At 43.1% G+C, this 15,650-nt stretch overlaps 1 protein-coding gene across 4 annotated transcripts in view; it reads left to right on the top strand.

Annotated features, from left to right (window-relative positions):
• The first annotated feature begins 4,494 nt into the window (after positions 1 to 4,494).
• Positions 4,495 to 15,650, top strand: part of LSM14A (LSM14A mRNA processing body assembly factor) — a 59,808-nt gene continuing 48,652 nt past the window's right edge. For all 4 annotated transcript variants that reach the window (XM_003281274.4, XM_003281275.4, XM_030820222.1 and 1 more), the window contains exon 1: positions 4,495 to 4,826. In XM_003281274.4, the coding sequence (XP_003281322.2) occupies positions 4,706 to 4,826 (121 nt within the window). In that variant the 5' untranslated portion in view covers positions 4,495 to 4,705. The remainder of the gene's footprint in view (positions 4,827 to 15,650) is intronic.

Raw genomic sequence — 15,650 nt, 5'->3', positions numbered from 1 at the left:
ATTTGCCTGTTCTTGGCATTTCTTTTTTTTTTTTTTTTTTTTTTTTTTTTGAGACAGAGTCTCGCTTTGTCGCCCAGGCTGGAGTGCCTCTTGAGTAGCTGGAATTACAGGAATGAGCCACTGACAGTGAGCTTACCCTTTTTCCATCTATAACAATTTCCAAATTTACATCTCCATTTCAGATCTCCTGACTTTTAGGGTCATACCAATTATGAGACAGATGCAATTGCTTGGTGTCCCAACAGGCACTTCCAGCTCAACAAGTGCAAAATTATCTGCATCTATTAATATTTCCATCCTCCCCTCAAATAAACTACCTTTTATCCATTCTCCTTATGCCCATCACTGGCCCTAGGACTCACCTAGGTGTTCAGTCCTGGAACTAGGAGTCCTTATCTGGCTACACCCAATCAGTCACCAACCTGGTAGATTCTACTTTATGTTTTGCAACTCATAGTTTCCTGCACTCTAGGGCATCAGGAACTATGTATAATGCAGCTGATCAGCTGGTAGCCCATAGTGTAATATGCACATTAATCTCCGTTTCATGTACTACAAACAAGGTTGAGAACTGTGACACATTTTGTGACCATCGCAGCCTTCCTAAAGATCCAAAATCCATTGTTGTTTCCCTGCTTAAGAGCTCCCGGTAGCCTGTAGAAAAAATAAATTCTTCCCCATTCATGTTTTCAGCAGTAGAAGCTCTAGAATTTCTACACTTGAGGAGCTATGGGGTAAGAAAGATCTGGAAGATTTGCAAGGCTTGTCCAAAGCAATTCCCACCTAGTACACTGTTTTTTCCTTGTATTTGTCTTTATGAGGCTAGGGGATGGCTGTTGGACAATACGGGAGAAACAACGCCCTCAACCCTCACCACCTTTGGTGTGGCCACTGCTATCCACTATCACTATAACTCCTAATATACTCTGCATACTGTAGGCTCTGGCCACACTGAATTGCTTACTTTCCAGAATGTGTATCTCACTCTTCCTCCTGTAATCACTCCATCTCCTGTTTGATCTGAAAGCTTCTTAATCCCATCTCTATTTCAGGCAAGATTTGAAGTCCTCCTCATACCATAGACAAAAATTGGCTCAAAATAAATCAAAGACCTAAATGTAAGAGTTAACACATAAAACTTAGAAGCAAACATTATGGGTAAATATCTGTATCCTGGATTAGGCAATGCTTTATTGCATATGACACCAAAAGTGCAAACAACAACAACAAAAATGAATAAACTGGACTTTATAAAAATTAAAAACTTTTGTGCTTCAAAGGACACTATCAAGAAAGTGAAAAGACAACCAACCCACTGAATGAGAGAGACTATTTACAAATTATAGATCTGACTAGGGACTTGTATCTAGAATATATAAAAGAACTCTTTCCACTCAACGACAAAAAGAAAAATTGCCCAATTTAAAAGTGTTTAGCTGTGTGTGGGGCTCACGCCTGTAATTCCAGCACTCTGGGAAGCCAAGGCGAGAGGATCACTTGAGTCCAGGCGTTTGAGACCAACCTGGGCAACATGGCAAGGCCCTGTCTCTACAAAAAAATACAAAAATTATCTGGGCATGGTGGTGTGCACCTGTGGTCCCAGCTACCTGGGAGGCTGAGGCGGAGGATTGCTTGAACCCAGGAAGGCTGCAGTGAGCCATGACAGGGCCACTACATTCCGGCCTGGGTGACAGAGCGGCACCCTGCCTTGAAAAGATACACAAATGGCCGGGCGCGGTGGCTCAGGCCTGTAATCCCATCACTTTGGGAGGCCAAGACGGGCGGATCACCTGAGGTCGGGAGTTTGAGACCAGCCTGACCAACATGTTTTGTACTAAAAATACAAAATTAGCCGGGCTTGGTGGTGCATGCCTGTAATCCCAGCTACTAGGGAGGCTGAGGCAGGAGAATCTCTTGAACCTGGGAGGCGGAGGCTGAGGTGAGCCAAGATCGCACCATTGCACTCCAGCCTGAGCAACAAGAGTGAAACACTGTCTCAAACAAACAAAAAAAGATAGACAATAATAGGTGTTGGTGAGGCTGTGGAGAAAATTGGAGCCCTCATACAATTGCCGGTGGAAATGTAAAATAGTGTAGCTGCTTTGGAAAATAGTTTGACAGTTCCTCAAAAAGTTAAACTCTAAGTTACCATATGGCTCAACTACTTCATTCTTAGGAGGATTGAAAACACGTTCCCATAAAAACTTGTTCATAGAGGTATTCATGGATATTTATAATAGCAGAAATGAAAACAACCCAAATGTTCATCAACTGATAAATGGATAAACAAAATATGGTATGTCCATACAAAGGGATATTATTTAGCCTTGAAAGAATTGCCGGGCACGGTGGCTCACGCCTGTAATCCCAGCACTTTGGGAAGCCAAGGCGGGTGGATCACTTGAGGCCAGGAGTTCGAGACCAGCCTGGCCAATATGGTGAAACCCCATCTCTACTAAAAATACAAAAAATTGGTCAGGCGTGGTGGTATGCACCTGTAATCCCAGCTACTCGGGAGGCTGAGGCAGGAGAATCGCTTGAATTCAGGAGGCGGAGGTTGCAGTGAGCCAAAATGGCACCACTGCACTCCATCCCGGGTGACAGAGTAAGACTGTCTCAAAAAAACAAAAACAAATAATTCAACTTCCTCGCACGGACCTTGTACTGAAACAGGGATTTCCAAACCTTTCTTTGTAGCCACTGTGCACTAGCCCCATCAGAGCTCTGTCTCTCTCCTGTGTCCCTCTCTTATGATGCCAAGCTTCTCGCCATTTGCTCACTCAGCTCACCATCCTGCCTGTGCTCTGCCTTCATCCTGCTGTTCATTCATGCAGCAAATATTAACTGAGCAGCTACCCTGAGCCAGGTGCTGTACTAGGCCCCTGATGATACAGCAGTGACCAAAACAACATCCCTATCTCAAAATGTTTACATTCTAGTGAAGGAGACAGATACAAATAATTAAACAGACATACTTGAGAGAGATACATGCTATAAAGAAAATGCAAGCTGAGTTAAGGAGATGTAGAGTGATGTGAGTGGTATTATTTTAAACAAGGCTGTCAGGGACGTCATCTCTGGAGGTGATGGTTGAGCAGACACTGGAATAAAGTGCTCAAGTACTGGCTGAATTAGACGTGACTGGAACAGAACACGAAGCTAAATCATGTATATCCTTAGACACCAAAGTCTGATTTTCTCTCTGTGTAGCATGGGATCAGTAGAGTGAGTAGAGGAAGGACATGATCTGAGTTAGTTTTTTTTTTTTTTTTTTTGAGACGGAGTCTCCCTCTGTCGTCCAGGCTGGAGTGCAGTGGCACAATCTCAGCTCACCACAACCTCCGCCTCCTGGGTTCAAGCAATTCTCCTGCCTCAGCCTCCCAAGTAGCTGAGACTATAGGCGCCGGCCACCGCGCCCGGCTAATTTTTTTTGTATTTTTAGTAGAGACGCGGTTTCACCATGTTTGCCAGGCTGGTCTCGAACTCCTGACCTGTGATCCGCCGGTCTCAGGCTCCCAAAGTACTGGGAGTACAGGCGTGAGCCACTGCGCCCGGCCCTGAGTTAGATTTTAACAAGATCTCTCTGGCTGCCGTATTGAGAATAAAGTATTGGAAGCAAGGGTTGACACAGAGGCAACTTTTAGAAGGCTACTGCAATTCAGCCCGAGTAATCGTGGCTTGTGGGAGAGGTCTAGGAATGGAGATAAGAGGTCAGATTTAGGAATATATTGTGTAGACATAACGGAGAGCTGTAGTCAGAACAGATGTGGAAGCAAGACAGAGGGCAAGGCTGACTCAAGGCTTTTAGTCTGAGCAGCTGAGTAAAAATGGTACCGTTTACATCAACAGGGAACGGTGGTGAAGGAGCATTTTAGAGGGGAAACAGGGGCATGGCTTTGGACCCTTAACGTTTGAGATTCGACAGAAACCCTGGTCCACGGAATTGATCCAAGCTACATACTGATAATTGGGATTGGTGAGTTACAGTGGCGTTGCAAGCCATGAAGCTGGTTCAGGCCGGCTGAATGAGCTGGACAGGAAGGGGCTGAAACACTTGAGTCCTTGTGAGAGCCCCAGCTCCAGGAGCAGCCTCGGGGAAAGCTCCCTGGGCGATGGCTGCGGTAATGGAACCGTGGGAGCTCCACGAGGTGCAGGTTCAGCGTCTTAAAAGGATGAGCAGCGGCTCGCCACAGCTCGGAGGCGAGTGGGCAGCGCTCCAGGCCGAGGGCCCCGCGTCGGCAAAGACACAGGACCCACGACAAGGCGACCACGGCCTGAGTCAAAAGGAGGGCCGCGCGCCTCCTCTCCAGCCCGCAGCAAGCGGGTGCCACGAGGCACTCTGCCGGTCCCCGAAGTTCCTCTCACGCGGCCCCAGGACCGCCGCCGTAGTCCAGGCCAAAAAGCGCTGCGGGGACTCCCGAGGCCGCGAATGAGCCAGGAGCCTCCAGCCGTCGGCCAAGTATCGCGAGAGCGCGGCCTCGCCCTCCCAGCATGCCCCGCGCCGCCGCCGCTGCCGCCGCCGCCGCCGCCGCGCCGCGGCTTGAGGGCGGGAGGCTGGGGGAGGGTAGCGGAGCCGGCGCCGCCGCCATGTTGGGTCTGAAGCGGCTGCTGTAGGCGCCGACGGAGCGAGCGGGCGTGCGGAGCGGGCGACAGCGGCGTGGGATCTGCCTCTCTGCGAGCAGCTGGGAGCGGCGGCGGCGGCGCCATGAGCGGGGGCACCCCTTACATCGGCAGCAAGATCAGCCTCATCTCCAAGGCGGAGATCCGCTACGAGGGCATCCTCTACACCATCGACACCGAAAACTCCACCGTAGCCCTTGCCAAAGGTACGCGGGACCGGGCCTCAGGGTGGGGGCCGGGCCGGGCGCCGCTCGGGGCTGCTCCCCGCTCCGGCCCCGGCCTTCTCGTTCCCTCCCCTCCCTCCGTCGAGCTCCGGGAGGCCTCTCCCCTCCCTTCTCCGGGCCCCGGCGTCGCGGGCCGGACCGCGGCTCCCTGGCTTCCGCCCCCCCGGAAGGTCCGCGCCTGAAGCCCGGGGAACTACGGGACTGAGTGCGCGGCGGGCGGGCGGGCGGCCCTGAAGTCCGAGAACGGGCCGGAGAACACGGAGAAACGTGTCTTCCAACTCCGAAATTCGGGGCTTCTGTCGTCTTTAGCACAAAACAAAGCCGGAGTATTCAAAGAATTTTTCCGCCCAGCTTGAGTTCATCGCGGATGCGTTGACTACACAGCACCCATTTTCTCACTTTGTTCATTTCAATTCGTGGCGATCTTCCTCTAGTGAACTCTTGAGTAATGTGCTAAAACTTTGGGTTTGCTCTGCGACGCAGACATTCTCGAAATGCCATCGATGCCGTGGAGCAGATCCCATCTCCCTCGGCTCATCCTCTGTTGGTATTTACCTGTTAAACCGGAATCCTCAAAGCCTGTTGTGCAACCATCTCATTAGGGCGCGTGGTAAAAATGCTTGCTGCTGCCCCGACGCCCCTGTTTCTGGAAACGGGTTCAAGCTTGATCTAGGAACCTTCTTGACCAGGCAAGCTTGACCTTTGATCCAGGCTTAGTGGGCGTTGACTGATCCCTCTGGAGGCTCTCTGGGAAAGGGAATTCGGCCGAGAAGGAAGGTGCTCCTACCCATAGTATTAATATTTGGCATCTCTAGAGTCTGTGTGGGTTTTGTTTCCGTTCACACGTGCAGGCCCTTTGCTCCGCCAGGAAACCAGAAAGAAAATAAACTTTAGCTCCTGAATCTTAAAGAAAATCTCACAACAGTGTAAAATACTTTGGGGGAAGCTAGATAACCTAGGTGATTTTCCCAGCACATCTGGTAGAGATGGGAACTGCATGGCATGGTTAGGGACCCTCTGGGTAGGTTAGGTCCAAGGATAAAGAAGGTTTTCGAAATCTGTAAAATTTTAAAAATCGTTAACTGATAGGGGAGTGGTTTCACGGGATCAAGTATTTAATAATATTTCTTGGATGCTCTGGTAAATTCTTTCTTTCCTTCCTTCCTTTCTTCCTTTCTTTCTTTCTTTCTTTCTTTCTTTCTTTCTTTCTTTCTTTCTGAGATGGAGTTTAGCTCTTTTTGCCCAGGCTGGAGTGCAATGGCATGATCTCGGCTCACTGCAACGTCCGCCTCCCGGGTTCAAGTGATTCTTCTGCCTCAGCCTCCCAAGTAGCTGGGATTATAGGCGCCTGCCACCACCCCCGGCTAATTTGGTATTTTTAGTAGAGACGGGGTTTCACCGTGATGGCCAGGCTGGTCTCGAACTCCTGACCTCAGGTGATCCACCCGCTTCGGCCACACAAAGTGCTGGGATTACAGGCATGAGCCACCGTGCCCAGCCTCTGGTAAATCTTTTTAATAGCCCTGGTGTTGGGATAAATCTTATACCTGGGTAGGGAACCTTTTGATGTTATAGAACTGTACACCATAAAGGAGTAGTACGAGGTGGTGGTAGTTGCACAACTCTGCAAATTTGCTGAAGATCATTGAATTATACACTTTTTAAAATCACCAATAGTATGAAAAACCAGGGAGTACCCCCACATTTCCCTCTTCACCTTGTGAAACATTGTGCTGTGACACAGTACCTCATTAAAACACCTGTAGACTTAGCTCTTAGAAATCCACTATAGGATGTATGATGGTATTTGGTGTTTATTAAAGACTTTCCCAGTGATGCTTCTTAAGTAACTTAATTTTTGCTTGGCCTTATTTTGAATTTATTTTTATATTTTTTATACAATAGTTATTTAGCTGTATAGTGTTTTTCTGGTTTTATGAAATTATGAAAAAGCCTCTCTTTATGAAATTATGAGAAGTGCTGGGTGAGAGCCAGATATGGGTTGAAAATAATTTCTCATTAAAGTGGTTTAATAAATATTTTTTAAAGTATTGTTTTACCTAATCTGAATTTAAAGGTGTCTTGCCAGCTTAGTGACTCAATAAGTTGGCTGTGTTACCTTTATTCCTCACAAAGAAAAAAGAATACATTTGAAAATTTTTAAAGTATTTTTGTTCTTTTTTAAAAACTACGAACATATCTTTTTATGCAGGAACCCCAAAAGCCTACATTTTAACAACCCACATTTTAAAAACTTTTCAGCAGCTTTTAGAGTCAATATTTCATTAGTCTGTAATAGTTAAATTCATATGACATAAAATATAAATTTGTTCTTTGTGTCATGACTTGATAAATATATGAATATAGCAGTGAAAAATTTTTTTAACCATTGAATTTATGTTTGTACTCATGGCTTTGATATTTCATCCCACATCATTATATGCTTTTTTTTTTTCTTTTTGAGATGGAGTCTCTGTTGCCTAGGCCAGAGCTCAGTGGCACAATCCTGGCTCCCTGTAACCTCTGCCTCCCAAGTTTAAGCAATTCTCCTGCCTCAGCCTCTTGAGTAGCTGGGATTACTGGCACGTGCCACCACGCTTGGCTAATTTTTGTATTTTTTAGTTGAGACAGCCTTTCACCATATTGGCCAGGCTGGTCTTAAACTCCTGACCTCAAGTGATCCACCTGCCTCGGCCTCCCAAAATGCTGGGATACAGGCATGAGCCACCGCACCCAGCTGCTTTTTCTTAAGCAACATGAGTTAAACGTGTAACCGGTTTGGGGAATTTGATTATGTTCGCAAAAACTGACATTATCAAACCTTTATATATTATTCTACATGATATTATCTAATCGAAAACTACATTATAACTGTCTAGTCAATACTGGACACTTATTTCGGATTTCAAGATTAGAAGCAAGGAGTTCAATCTTAAAATTTTAAAATTCACATGACTTGTTGAGTAATTCGATATCAGAAAATTTCACTTCCATTTCAAAATTTGAACGAAGAATGGTAGTCTAAAAGATTAAAGCCAAAAGTGTTTTCCTTTGTTTTGTTTGTGTTTTTTGTTGTTGTTGTTGTTTTGAGACAGAGTCTTGCTCTTGCCCAGGCTGGAGTGCAGTGGTGCGATCTCGGCTTGCTGCAGCCTCCACCTCCCGGGTTCAAGCAGTTCTGCCACAGCCTCCCGAGTAGCTGGGACTACAGGCGCCCACCACAGCTGGCTAATTTTTGTATTTTGAGTAGAGACAGGGTTTCACCATGTTGGCCAGGCTGGTCTCAAACTCCTGACCTCAAATGATCCACCCACCTTGGCCTCCCAAAGTGCTGGGATTACAGGTGTGAGGCACTGCACCCGGCCTAAAGCCAAAAGTTTATTCATGGAATTTATAATATAGTGTGTATTTGGATGTAGAGATCCCTGTTACTGTTTTTTAAACTATGGATTAAGAGTTAATCTCTTTGAGTAACAGTCTTAGAATTCTCTTTTGAACTTTTTTTTTTTAATTTCTCGGGGAGAGTGTTATTGGGAAACCTAACTACACAGGCTGAAAAGATACATAAAATAAAAATGAAATATTTTTAAACAAACATCTTTGTAACCACCACCCAGGGCAAGACAGACATTGCCAGCATCCCAAAGCCTCACACCACCTATATTTTCCCATTACAACTATCACCATCTTAATTTAAGCTAGATATAAATGTTCTTCTGACATTTATAGTTTTACCGTGTAAGTTTACATCTCTATATAATAGAGTTTAATTTTGCCCATTTTTAACTTTATGTAAATAGGATTATGTTGTATATATTTTATTTTTAGCTTTTATTGTTTCATAATATTCCATCATGAATATAACACAAGTTTATTCCTTCTGCCATTGTTTTGGATATTGCATTTAGATTGTTTGCAGTTTGGGGCTATTATAAACAATGATTTTATGAACATTTCTGTTTAAGTGCACTGATGCGTGTTTATGTAGTTTTCTTGAGATTATATACTTAGAATTTGAATTGCAAGAACATGGGGAATGTTGGTCTTTATCAGGTAATGCCAAGTAGTTTTCCAAAGTACTTGTTTAGTGGTTTTTACTTCATTTATTAGTATGTAAGAGTTCTTGTTTCATATCCCTTACCAACAACCATACTTGGTATCATATATTTTAATTCTAGCCAATCCTGGTGGGTATGTAGTTGCATTTAGTTTTAATCATTTCCCTCATTACTAAATGGGGCTGACCACCTTTTCATATTTGGGTCTTTGGATTTCATTTTTCATAAAATGCCTTTGAAATCTTTTGCCTTTTTAAAATTGAAACATGTCTTTTTCTAGAGTTCTGTATTCTGAATATATATCCATTGTTGGATGTATATATTGCAAACATTTTTTCCATTTAGTAGTTTCTTTTAATGAACAGAAGTTCCTCATTTTAATGTAAACATGTTCATCAGTTTTTTATGGCTAGTGTTTCTTTTTTTAAAACATCATAGAGATACTTTGATTATCTTTAAACCTCTTTGTGCTTTGCTTTTTCACATTGAGGTTTATAATGCATCTGAAATTGATTTTGTGTACAATGTGAGATGTTCAGAGCTTTATGTTTAGTAAGGGATTCACTTGGTTTATATGGTCCATATTATAATTTAGGGCTTGGATATTATAATTTAAATATATCTGGAACTATAAACTACTCTTGAAATTTTTGGCTATTTACATTTGATGTGGTATATAATTAGGGCAACCATATGGCCTAGTTTGCCCTGGTGGAAAGTCTTTGTTTGTGCCTGCTCTGGCATAATTATTAAAAACATCCTGGCTGGGCAGGGTGACTCAGGCCTGTAATCCCACCATTTCCAAAAGGTTGAGGCCGGAGTATTGCTTGAGCCCAGGAGTTCAAAACCAGCCTCGGCAATATATGGAGACTCCATTTCTACAAAAAATTTTAAAAAGTAAATTAGCCAAGCATGGTGGCATGCATGTCTGTCGTCCCAGCCACTTGGGAGGCTGAGACAGGGGGATTGCTTGAGCCCAAGAGGAGCTGTGATCATGCCACTGCACTCCAGCCTGAGACATAGAACAAGACCTTGTCTTAAAAAATAACAATGATAGCCTGTAATCCCAGCACTTTAGGAGGCTGAGGCAGGCGAATCACCTGAAGTCAGAAGCTCGAGACCAGTCTGGCCAACATGGCGAAACCCCGTCTCTACTAAAAATACAAAAATTAGCCGGGTGTGCTGGTGCATGTCTGTAATCCCAGCTACTTGAGAGGCTGAGGCAGGAGAATCACTTGAACCTGAAAGATGGAGGTTAGAGTGAGCCAAGATCGCACCACTGTACTCTAGCCTGGGCAACAGAGCGAGACTCTGTCTCAAAAAAAAAAAAAAAAGCCACAAAATAATAATAATAATCTGTTTTCTCTCTTGAAAATGTTGCAGTGTGGATAAGTTATCACGCCATATAATCAAAAGCCTAATTGCAGAGGTGCTGTGAAATGGTTGATGTGCTTTATTTTCTGTTAGAGATGTCACAGACTAGCTTTAGTTCTAGAAAGTGAAACAGGTAAGTTTGAGGGGCTTTGATCCTCGGAACCTAAGCATATGTCAAGAAGTCATAAAGGCAACCTAGAAAGGCTTTGATGTCAGTCTGCTACGTATGTTTATAGATGATCTGTGTTGCAGTTTGCTTCTGCAGTTTGTTGCAGTTTGTAGTCTGTGTCACAACTCTGAATTTATTTTCTTCTCAGCACTGATCATGACTTACACTTAATCTTCTTTGCTTATTTGCATATGTGTTTATTGTCTGTCTTCACCTTCCCCCTCACCTCCAGACTCTGAGCTCCTGGGATGAAAGGATGTTTAGTTAGTGAGTAAATGGAAATGATTTAGCATTTTAGCTTATTGTTCTTGTAGAAGTATCTTGGGTATACCTCCAAATAATGCTTTTCCATGTTCACAATTGCATTTCCCTATAAAATTAAATTATCCTCCCTCACATTAAGAAATCTTGAAGAATTTCAGTGAGTAGGGATGCAAGAAGATGAAATCTAGTGACATAATGAACATTATTGGGGAGGTAAACTCTTTGTGACTCAAGCTCAATTATAATTTTCATTTAAAGTTTAAAGGAAGCCTCCATTCAGGATGTAGGAGGAAATTACACAGTGGTGACATGTATGAATATTTTATGGAATAGTTCCAGTTGTGTTTGCACCTATGTCTATAAGTGAGTAGGATGCCTAAATAGGCTAAAATGAATGAAATTCTTATCAAAAATAAATTCTTATATTTAGTTAGCTTACCTGGATGATCGTTCAGATGGAAACCAGGTTGCTACTGCATTGGGAAAAGAGACTTTGTGAAGAACGATTATATAAGCCACTTGCCTTTAAAATAAGTTCTTAAAATCAAGAGATTGGTGGAAGGATATAAGAACAAGTAAATTGTTAACAGATTTCTTTAATCATCTGGTAAGTCTGGCTCATTGGCATAATTTATCTACTTCTTGATGTTAGTCACATAGTCATAAACTATTACCTTATTGGAGAGAGTGGAAGAGCTTTGTGTGATGGATAAAATACTTGTGGGGTGCTTTATTTGATTTCTTGCATTACTTGGGGATCTAAATCTAGCAATTCACAAAATTACTACCTAAAATGACAAAGATCTAGTGAAACTTCAAGCAGCAGTTTCTTTTTGTTGCCCTATTTAGTGATGTTGCCAGTACTTGGAGCCTTGGAAACAGTTTATTATTGTTACATAGTCCACAGAAATACTTGGTAATTCTGGGAGTCTGAAGTCAGGTGCCAGAAACTGTTTGTTTTCTAGTAGGGGTAAGTAAGGTAAGCCATGATTTTCTAAGTCAGAAGTAAAGAAAACAGCATAAAACTGAAGAAAAAAATAGTAGAAGGAAGGAAGGAAGTAGGAAGAAAAAAGAAATCTTATCTGTGTATGATACATAGCAGGAGTTTTGTATTTAACTCAGTGCCACAGTAATAATAGCAGTAACTACAGATAGTTTAACTTGAATTTAATTACTCCATGCTAGAAGATGCTTGCTATAGAAACAATTTGTCTTTCTGTCATGATGCTATAATATATTAATTAGCTGTTTTAAAAACTAGATGTCATTGAAGTAAATTTTGTTGTTGTTTTGAGACAAGAGTCTCACTCTGTCGCCCAGGCTGGAGTGCAGTGGCACGATCACAGCTCACTGTAGCCTTGACCTCCTTGGGCTCAGGTAATCCTCCTGCCTCAGCCTCCCAAGTAGCTGGGACTACAAGCACACACCACCACACCCAGCTAATTTGGTTTTTTGTAGATACAGGGTTTTGCCATGCTGCCCAGGTTGGTCTCTAACTCCTGGGCTCAAGTGATCTGCCTGCCTTGGCCTCCCAAAGTGCTGGGATTACAGGTGTGAGCCACAGTGTCCAGCTTGAAGTAAGTTTTTTAGTGGACAAAATGTGAGTTGGTCTGTAAAATAATTTATTCCCAAGGGCCTTATTCTAGTTTTGTAGGGTTTTTTGTTTGTTTCTGGAAGAAAATGTAATCCAAAATGCCCGTTGGAATACTTAGCAGCTTTTTGGTCTTGGACAAGTTATTTAACCTTAGCTTTAACTTCTTCATCTTTTCAATAGGGATGGATAATATTAGCCCATCTTTCAGAGTCATTCTGATAATTAAATGAGGTGATATAAAAGAAGTAACTAGTGGCCGGGTGCGGTGGCTCACGCTTGTAATCCCAGCACTTTGGGAGGCCGAGGCGGGCGGATCACGAGGTCAGGAGATCGAGACCGCGGTGAAACCCTGTCTCTACTAAAAATACAAAAAAAAAAATTAGCCGGGCGTGGTGGCGGGTGCCTGTAGTCCCAGCTACTCGGAGAGGCTGAGGCTGAGAATGGCGTGAACCCGGGAGGCGGAGCTTGCAGTGAGCCGAGATTGCGCCACTGCACTCCAGCCTGGGCGACAGAGCGAGACTCCGTCTCAAAAAAAAAAAAAAAAAAAAAAAAAACAGAAGTAACTAGTTTAATGTTGGTGCTTAATAGAGAATAGCTGTCCCATGTTATTTCCCACCACCATCTCCCTCTCTGTCTAGGTGCTCAGTCTCTCTAGTAGCCCAACTGTGTCAGTCATTCACACCTACTGTAGTCTACCGTCATCTTACTGCCTTTCACTGTCCTCTGATTCCCCTCATAACTTTACTTCCCTCTTTGTCCTGCTTCAACTCCATGAGCAACTGTGACAGTCAGTACACATTCCCTCAGCCCCTACCCCATTCCCCCTGTTGCTGTCTTATACAAGAAATCACAACCCTGATTATATCAACACAGATGATATAACCAGCCTCACTGTAAATTTATGTTCGCTAGCCTCCGCAGTCATAGTCACTTCCTAGCAGTCACACTATACTTCCATAATCCATTTCACTTTTCTACATGGCTATTCCATTCATTTTCCTCAAGCCTCCAACACCTCCCCCATATTCACTTTCAGCCCCTTAACCGTGCTTTCTGTAATAGTTAACTGAGAAAAGAACAGCAAATGAAAGATAATTTTGATAAACTTACCCCTCATATACCCAGTTACCTGCATGTGTCCCCCAAGCTTCTATGTTTTTTTCTGATCAATATGGATAAACTGCTCTTACTTCTGTCTAAGACCACCCTTCCACTTGTGCAGCATTCGTCCCCTCTTGGTGATTCAAGGACATTTCTCCAGCAGTTCTCTACTCTCCTCAGTTTTTCCTTCCCTAACGCATCTTTCTGTCTGCTTACAGATAGGCAGTTATTTCTTCTATCTTAGGAACAACCAAAAAACCCCACTGTACTTGAACTGCATTTCCTCTTTTCTAATGATTGCCCCATTTCTATCCTTCCCTTTATAGCGAAACCCCTTGAGAAGTTGTCTACACCACTTGTGTTCATTCATTTTTGAGCCCTGTTTACTAAGGTTTTTATTCCTGCATATGAAGTTTTCTTATCAAAATTACCAAAGACTTCCATGTTGCCAAATCCAGTAGTCAGTTTAGTCTCATTCTACTTTACCAGTCAGCATTACATGGTACAATTGGTCTGTTCTCTGTGAAGCATTTTCTTCACTTGATCGTATGCAATTTTTTTCCTCATATCTCACTGGTTACCTCTCAATCTCCTTTGTTGATTCAACTTCTAAGCCGCCAAATGTTGGAGAGCTCCAGGGCTCAGTTATCTCCCCTTTTCTCTCTGTCTATTAGCATTTATTTAATCGTCTGCATTCTTTTGATGATCTCATCCATCTAGTTCCTGGTTTCAAATACTACCTGTATATCACTGACTCCTATCTCTAGCCTGGATTTCTCCTCTGAACTCCTGACTTGTATATCCATTGCCTCTTTAACATCTCTACTTGTAGGGATGTCTGCTAGAATCTCAATTCAGCATGCCCCAAACCTGTTCCTCCATCAGCCTTCCCCATCTAATCAAATGACTGCTCTATTCTAGTTGGTAAGGCCAAACACCTTGGAGCCATCCTTAATTCTCTCTTTCTGTCTCACCTCATGTGATCCGAACGTATCAGCTCTGCTTTCAAACTAGGTGCAGAATTTGACCTCTGACCACCCCTACTACCCTGGTCCATTATCTCTCACTAGCCTATTCAGAGATACTCAGATTCCTGTTTCTTGTTTCCAATATTGACCTCTCAGTTGATTCTTTCTACTCCTCCCAATTTTACTTGAGTGAATCTTTGTAATTAAAAAATAAAACACATGGAAAATGTAGGTGACAAATTTTCTTAGTGAACCTATGTTTTCTTGATTGCTTGACTGGTTGGTTGGCTATATATTTCCAAATTAAGAGTCTTTATTCTACAGAACTTTGAAATTACTGCTTTTTGTTCTTCTAATATTCTGGGGTTGCTGATGCCAGTCTGATTCTCAGTCACTTTTCTCTCTGGAAGCTTTTATTTAGAATTCTGTATTCCTGGAATTCACAAATGTGATCACACTGGTTTGTTGTTGTTGTTGTTTGTTTGTTTGTTTTTTGGTTTGGTTTGATTTTTCCTCTGAGTGTTTCTCTGGACCTTGTGAATCTGAAGAGTCAACTCTCAGCCGGATGCGGTGGCTCATGTCTGTAATCCTAGCACTTTGGGAGGCCAAGGTGGGCGGATCACAAGGTCAGGAGATTGAGACCATCCTGGCTAACACGGTGAAACCCCGTCTCTACTAAAAATACAAAAAAAAAAAAAAAAAAAAAAAAAGCCGGGTGTGGTGGCAGGCACCTATAGTCCCAGCTCTTAGGGAGGCTGAGGCAGGAGAATGGCGTGAACGCGGGAGGCGGAGCTTGCAGTGAGCCGAGACTGCACCACTGCACTCCAGCCTAGGTTACAGAGCAAGATTCCATCTCAAAAAAAAAAAAGTCAACTCTCTTTAAATCTAAGAAATCCATTCATTCTCTCTACCTCTGACACTCGCTCCCTCCCCTCTCCCCCTCCTCTTTCTAGCTCCATCTCAGATAATTTCTGTCTTGCCTCCTACTCCCCAGCCTTGTTGTTGTTTTTTAATTCCTCATGGATGCGTTTATCCTCCCCCCTGTTTTTTCACTCTTACATCATATTTTCATATCTGTCTCTTGGTTTTATCATTTGGAGATTAAAATATAAAAACAGCCATAAGGAAGAATGCCCAACTGAAAGCAGCTTAGAGAGTCAACATTAAATTTAAACCATTGAGTAAAGATAGCAAACTGGACATGCTTTTACTTTTCCTTCCTGTTGATAAATCCTATTAAAACTACATGAGAGGGACTTTTAAAAAATACATAAACGTGGC

This window comes from Nomascus leucogenys, chromosome 10, assembly GCF_006542625.1.
Source record: "Nomascus leucogenys isolate Asia chromosome 10, Asia_NLE_v1, whole genome shotgun sequence".
Lineage (NCBI taxonomy): Eukaryota > Metazoa > Chordata > Mammalia > Primates > Hylobatidae > Nomascus > Nomascus leucogenys.
This window is presented reverse-complemented; position numbering and strand designations above follow the sequence as displayed.